Genomic DNA, 7,693 nt, shown 5'->3' with positions numbered 1-7,693 from the left:
CTGTAATTCTGTTTTTGTAACGGGATAGGGTCTTATTTTTTAGTTTGGCACAGGGCCCCCGGATTTTACCCGCCCAGCCCTGCTGTCCAGGGTAGAATTCCTACTAGTGTTGAATGCTTAAAGAACAATTGAATGGTTGGAGCGGGCCAGTAGGTTGGCGATTAGTTAACTCCGGCTGTTGTGTATGTGCCTCCTCCGTTCGATTATAAATTAGAGAAGTGCGGGGCGAAGTTCAAAGAAAACACCAAGTTAGAGTGGTGAGAGTTCCAATGGTGAACCCCCCGATCCTGACCGCGCTCACCACGCGATTCAGCTACGGCCTCATCTTCGCCTTTGGCCGCTTGCGCGACTTCTTCTGCAGGATCCTCGACGCCGCCAAATCCAGCAACCTCAAGGTCTATTCAGTTTCTTCTTCTTCTTCTTCTTCTTCTTCTTCTTCTTGTTCTTCTTCTTCTTCTTCTTCTTCTTTTGATGCGTGCTTACGATGTTCGTGCTGATAATCCGGTAGGGTTACGCGCCCATTTGCTGTGGGTACGAGGATTTCTACTGGCGCCGCGTCCACCTCCGCATGCAGGTGAGCGATCGAGTTGGAACTCAGATCATGTAATTACTAGGACTATATTGACTTTGCTTAATCGGTGGGCAGGACTGCTTCGATCGCCCCGTTGCTAGTGCGCCAGATGCTTGGCTGGATCTAGTCGAGCGTAACTCAAATGACTGTAACAAGACACTCCAGTATGTTTACCTCATATTTGTTTCGTGATTCCACAGTGCAAAAGAACTGATGCGGTCAGGTCTTCTTCGAATGCAATGCAGACATAGCGCGGAAACGTCCAGGTGTCTTAACTTGGGTTCCTACAACTACCTTGGTTTTGCTGCAGCAGATGAGTACTGCACCCCACGTGTGATCGAGTCGCTCAAAAATTACTCTGCCAGTACTTGCAGTGCTCGAGTTGATGGAGGTACGTGTTTTTTATTTGGGCACCACTAGTGCATGGCCGGAGGATTAGAAGTAGCTCGCCCATTTGATCTTAGCCACATCGTTGCGGGAGATATTTTACGGTGCATCATACTGCCAAGTTCAAGGAGTAGTATTAAGTTGATCCAATGCTTAATATGCCCCCCTCAAAGTTTGACTCAGGGACAACTTGGTAATTCCATTAGACCGATATTAATTCCCACACCGCAGCCCACACTTCCATCCTGTTGGGTCGTTGCCGTAGCTTGCTCCCCTTCTCCCCGAAGAAAAATCATACTCTCTCTGTAAAGAAATATAAAAGCGTTTAAATCACTATTTTAGTGATCTAAACGAAGAGCGTTTATATCACTATTTTAGTGATCTAAACGCTCTTATATTTGTTTACAGAGGAAGTAGTTCCTTGTCACTATACACTACATGGATGATTGGTTCTTTTTTCTTTCCATCGCAACCACAATTGGAGCAGCAAGATTAGATAATTATTTAGTCATACTAGTACATGTATTGCCATAACTTGGAAGAATCAGTGATGGTTAATCGCTGCTAACTGGCGTTCTTGCATAGCCGCTCATACATGAAAAATGAACGATGAATATAAAATGGAACTGCCTAAAGTACCCCTGACACCCAAATATACTACCAGAATTCTGGTTGACCAGCTCTATCATTTCTTCCTTGAAGATTAACTTCCATCTCACTCTCAGTAAGGACCCAGGACCAACATCCAAACCTGCTTGGTGTCAATCCAAAAATTTGAAGTAAAGATCGTGTCATTTTGCTCCGTATGTATTCACTTGTTGAAATCTCTAAAAAGAAAAATATTTAGGAACGGAGGGAGTATAAGTCAGGTTTTAACGAAATTAATAATTTAAGAAAAAATATTTGCGATCGCATTTTTTGCTTCCTAGCAGAACAAATCGTGTTTTCAATGTTATTTATATTTAATTATGATGGGATCAAAAAATTTGTTTCTAGTGCTACTAAAATTGCTTCTAATGTAATCACAATTTATTTCGATCTGAAACAGTTACAACAGCTTGATTTGAAAATATCAAAATCATGCTTCTATCGACCAAATAACTTTATTTATTCATCATTGAAATTTGCTTCAAATAAATGTAGCTTGTACATTTATAACGGGGTATTCTTCTTTAATAGCATTTTAATATTGTCCATAGACCATGACCTATAGAATGGCTTTGAATAAAAAAAATATTTTTTTCTTCCACATAAGTGATTGTTAATTAGGAATGCTTCAAATGAATTCGGTATGTGCTTCCAAACAAATGACAGTTTGCTACTGCTGAATGCTCGATCTGCTACAGTTAATATATGTTTCAAATGGGTGTGCTTCACGTACTAAGTCTTCCTACATACAAATTGTCACTTTGCATCCACTATAAGTTGCAAATACAGGTAACCAACTATGTGGGTGAAGAAACGAGAACGCCGTCAACGAATGAGGCCTTAATTCTTACAGTGCCCGCTAGTCGTCATCGTCTTGAATATTTTGCCTGCACCAGCACAGCTACCGCAATTGACATTGTTGTAACCGTCACCACGCGCATGCCCAAGATCGACAACAAAGCCACTGACAATGTCGGATGGCCTCGATTGAGTGCCGAGTCATTGTCGCGTCTCTTTTGTAAAGTGTGCCTCCTGTCGAAATCACCAACATTGTGGCTCTCAATGCCGCAAAATGCCATGGCCTTTCTGCAAACAAAATATAAATAAATTTTAATAACAAGATATAAATCTAAAATTTTGATACCGCTTGAGAACATAAAATGAGCGACAACCATATAAGTTTGATGCATATATTTAGGTTACATCAACAAATAAAAGCTAGGTAGCGTATAAATCTGGAAGCACGGGATAGTTACTGGTGAAGCGATTGTTGTTACTGGAAGCATGGATGGTAAATTAGTTATTTCACAAGGTTAAGTAATGAAACATATAAAACTAGAACGCAAGTATAGCATGAGATCAGTTCTGAGTAGTAATGAACCACTATTAATTTAGCAATGAAGCATCTAAGGTAGATAAAGGATAGATGTGGAATAGTTTAAGATTTAACTGTATCGTAATGAAACATCTAATAATGAGGATGAAGCATCGTAGGTGATTGTGTGAAGCAACACAAATAAAGATGGACGCATCGACTGATGTTATTTGAATCATCGCACGATATTATTCGCATGAGAATGAATGTAGCACATAATGTCAAGGTTGAGTGGGACTAAAGCATAATAGATGGATGTGAGTAGTAGATATAGCTGAATATCTGGAGGAATTAATTTTATTCTATCCCTACATAACCGGTACTATGATTTTGAGTGTTTGCGTTATTATTTTGTGAAAATATACTTAATTAGTACTTCAGTAAGGGACATAGGTCAACTCATTTATGTATGCATGATTTTAGGAACTACGAAGCTCCACACAGAGCTTGAGGAGCTAGTGGCACGATTTGTTGGCAAGCCCGCAGCTATTGCTTTTGGCATGGGCTATGTCACAAACTCTGCGATCATTCCTGCTTTGATTGGGAAGGTATACATGTGGTGAGGCATTTTCTTCTCTTCTTTTGATACATGTTAGAGCTAATGTGTATTGTAATATGATTTCAGGGGGGACTGATAGTTAGTGATTCGCTGAACCATAATTCAATAGTGAATGGATCTAGATTTTCAGGGGCTACCATCAAAGTTTTCAAACATAACAGTAAGCTCCATAAGAACTCATTGATTTCTTTCCTTTTTGTAATCATTCAGGAGAACTGCATGTCATATGTATAGGCATGTACTTTAATGTTTCCGCTATTTTCTTCCAGACCCTGCACATTTGGAACATGTACTGAGGGAGCAGATTGCGGGGGGGCAACATCACACACACAAGCCGTGGAAGAAGATAATTGTGATTATGGAGGGAATTTATAGCATGGAAGGGGAGATGTGCAACCTCCCTGGGATTATGGATGTTTGCAAGAAGTATAAGGTTTGAGAATTGTGCATACTGATCGACCACTTCTGCCTGTTTCCTAGGAACACTCTACGTCATATAGGGTTCCTCCCAAACAGAGCATATGCTGTGCTCACTTGCTAACATCAAACTGCTGGCGATGTATATATATTGGAGTATTGACTTGACTGGAGTTCTTAAACTTCTTAACATATATATAGGCTTTCACGTATTTAGACGAGGCACACAGTATTGGAGCCATTGGAAAGACGGGGAGAGGTGTATGTGAACTAATGGGAGTGGATCCAGCTGATGTTGATATTATGATGGGAACATTTACAAAATCATTTGGATCATGCGGAGGTTACATTGCAGCATCAAAAGTATGCACAAGATCCTTACCAGTTCTTGACTGAACATGTATAGATTTGATAAATCTTGTCACTAGGTCGTTCAATGTTTTTTTGTAGGAGATCATACACCATCTCAAGCATGCATGCCCAGCCCACATATATGCAACATCCATCTCACCTCCAGCAGCCCAGCAGGTCATCTCCGCAATGAAGGTTATCCTTGGGGAGGACGGATCTAACAGAGGTACATACTCGGAATGAGGATTCAAGTATTCATATCTTTTCTGTGTCCCTCTTGTGTTGATGGAATTCCTAATCTAGTAATTGCTCTAAATAGGAGCAAAGAAACTTGCTCGGATTCGGGAGAACGGCAATTTTTTTCGTTTAGAGCTTAAGAAAATGGGGTTTGAGGTGCTAGGAGATAATGGCTCACCTGTCATGCCAATCATGCTTTACAACCCCGCTAAAATGCCTGCATTCTCAAGGGAGTGCCTGAGGAAAAATGTGAGTTTTTGCACTCAAATATTGTCAAAATGTGAGATTTCTTCTAACTAGTCAAGTTTGAGTTCCTCTTTACTAAGTGTCATGTTGCGTAATCTAGGTTGCTGTTTGTACTATTGCATATCCTGCTACGCCACTACTACTTGCCAGAGCTAGGATATGTATCTCAGCTTCCCATTCCAGGGAGGATCTTATAAAAGGTTTGGAGGTAATGTCCACACTCCACAGATGCAACATGTTCACACTAAGCACATGTGTATAATTGATCCGATACATGAATAATATGAGACTTATGGACCATGTGATGCACTGATGTGTTAAATTTGATCCAAATAATTTAGGTTATCAGCAAAGTTGGCGATCTTGTGGGAGTCAAGTACTGCCCAGTTGAGGAAAAAAAGACTACATCTGTTAAGAAACTTAAGAAGTTTCAGTGAGCAGTGAGAAGAGACAAGCGTATGTTCGCTTATTATATGCAAGATCTACCACCTCCGTTGTACCCTTCACTCTGCATTTATTTCTGAAGCAGTTTTGAATCAAGTAGCAAGCATGATATCATTGTGTAAGTCTAATAATGAGACCTTCGTGGCATCACATTCTTGCCTTGCAGAATGGGAGATTCATTGATGTATATTGCAGTACAATCGATAATAAGCCGATGTGGCACAATAATTAATAAAGAGAGGTCATATCAGTATCATGCTCTATTACAGTATCATTGCACATAGAACCAGAAAAACTAATAAAAATAGACCTTGTACATAGCTTTGCACTAAGATTTTACTAGAACATTTGCCCATGGGTTGCAACGGATGAAAAATATATGCAGCTGAGGTGTTCAAAGTCAACTGAACCTAAGAGTGATGTCTTAGAATCAAGAATAATATTATCATGAGTTCTATTGCTTCTGGATAAACAAATTTTACCTTTTCTTGATGCAAGTCACATAGTTAATTGTTTGACCAGATCAAAGAAACATCACCACCTAGAAGAGAAGAAATATTTTAGATATAACTCACAACTAGTTCCACCTACGCAGGCATATATAAGGCCAGAAAATTATTTGGCAAGCTTAATGTAACATGCTGTCATCAGTGGTCTCCAATATACTACAACAAATATTTTTATTTCATTCTTTGATGTCCTACTCAAACAAAAAAAAAAACAGATCAAAGAGTTACACATAAGAAATCAAAGAGTTCAGGCACACATGACTCCTCCGTTTTCCACCTTGCCGTGTGACAAAGGAGTCCTCAGGCCATTTTTTTTCTCTAAAAAAGAGAAACCTCCGATTTTCGCCTACCATTAGTACATCGCCCATGTCTATCTATGGGAAAATAAGCCTATTCCCATCCCTGCTCAAGCTTAGCCTTAGGATCAATTTGGAGCCTAAAATGGTTATTTGTATGACAGTCCGTATATTTTTAGAGTTTTGATACGATCGGCCCTTAAGAGTCCATGCGTGGTGCATAGGGAAACATGTAAGCTAAGACCACCTCGCAATCTACATGTTTCTAGATAAAAAAAAAATGTGCATTTTTTCCTTGAAACGTACTAATCCAGTAACCCATGCATTCATGGTTGAACCATCTAGCAATATACTCCCTCCGTTTCTTTTAGTCTACATATAAGATTTGGTAAAAGTCAAACGTTGTAAAGTTTGACTAAATATTTACGAAAGATTATCAACATCTACAATACTAAAGATATATGGTATGAAAATAAATTTCATGATGCATCTAATAATATTTATTTTATGTTGTGGATGTTGGTATTTTTTTCTATAAACATAGTCGAACTTGACATAGTTTGACTTTGACCAAATTTTATATGCAGACTAAAAAAATGGAGGGAGTACTACTTATAAATGTACGTTTGTTTTTTTGTTAAAAGTTGGCACACAGTATTGTGGTGTATTGTACATATATCTAGGTACAACAAACAAACTGTTCTATTACACATAAAAAAAATAATTGCTCTAAAAAATGTACGATGTCTCTTCCAGAAATCACAACATAACAATCTGTTTTCTTGGCCACAAACCACAAATTACAATGCAATTATGCCTGCATATAATACCAATACTGTCAATAAATCACATTTACAAAAAAAAATTGTGCTTAGTGCTTTCTAAAAATATAAAGAAAGAAGTGCAAAACATTTCTACATCGAAGTGGAAAATATACGTAATAATCAAATCCTTGGTTATCTATCAATACCTAATATTAAAGGGAGGACTGTTTCTCCACTTTTTTCATCCTACTATTTCTTTCCTACGTCTTTTCGTCCGTCCGCCTATCTACCCGTAAAATTAAACTAAATTACCTACCATGCCACCCATAAGTAAAAATAACTCTTCGTTAATCATTTCTCTGATTTTTTTTGTATGTCACTGAAACTACCCCTAAAATTGAAGTAAATTACCCACTCCGCCACCCGTAAGTGAAAAAACTCTTTGCTAATTGTTTATTTAGATTTTTTGTCTGTCGTCGAACTGTGCCTGAAGTTGAAGTAAATTACACAACCCGCCATCTATAAAAGTCAAAAAAGCGAGCGTTCCTCTGAATTATTCGAACGTCGTAGGGCTCTCCAGTTTTTCATCTATCATGAGACTGAGTTTTTCTTTTCCTTCTCATGCACGCATCAAGGATATACTAAAAAAATAATACATAATTCAAGGATCAAGTCCAACGTCAATACTTGTGTCTTACGTTCGCATGTGTGCCATTGGTGCACAGATATTACTATACATGTATATACATAGATTGTGAATATTTAAAACTTGGTTTGAACACCACAATTTTATTATCCCGTTGCAAGCACAGGCACTTTTGCTAGTAATTACAAATTGCTAAACAGGGGCAAGTGCATCAGAAAACCGCAGACTTGAGAAGTCACTGTT

General features: G+C 38.5%; 1 protein-coding gene across 1 annotated transcript; it reads left to right on the top strand.

Annotated features, from left to right (window-relative positions):
• The first annotated feature begins 254 nt into the window (after positions 1 to 254).
• Positions 255 to 5,473, top strand: LOC119273581 (long chain base biosynthesis protein 2d-like). Its single transcript, XM_037554696.1, has 12 exons — positions 255 to 395; positions 509 to 574; positions 647 to 735; positions 817 to 962; positions 3,405 to 3,529; positions 3,607 to 3,700; positions 3,810 to 3,973; positions 4,159 to 4,320; positions 4,408 to 4,534; positions 4,628 to 4,794; positions 4,892 to 4,999; positions 5,133 to 5,473. Exons 1-12 carry the CDS (start codon positions 270 to 272, stop codon positions 5,226 to 5,228), a joined length of 1,470 nt encoding a protein of 489 aa, XP_037410593.1. The 5' UTR covers positions 255 to 269; the 3' UTR covers positions 5,229 to 5,473.
• Positions 5,474 to 7,693: the final 2,220 nt, after the last annotated feature.

The sequence above is a fragment of the Triticum dicoccoides genome, chromosome 3A, assembly GCF_002162155.2.
Source record: "Triticum dicoccoides isolate Atlit2015 ecotype Zavitan chromosome 3A, WEW_v2.0, whole genome shotgun sequence".
In the NCBI taxonomy this organism is placed as follows: domain Eukaryota; kingdom Viridiplantae; phylum Streptophyta; class Magnoliopsida; order Poales; family Poaceae; genus Triticum; species Triticum dicoccoides.
This window is presented reverse-complemented; position numbering and strand designations above follow the sequence as displayed.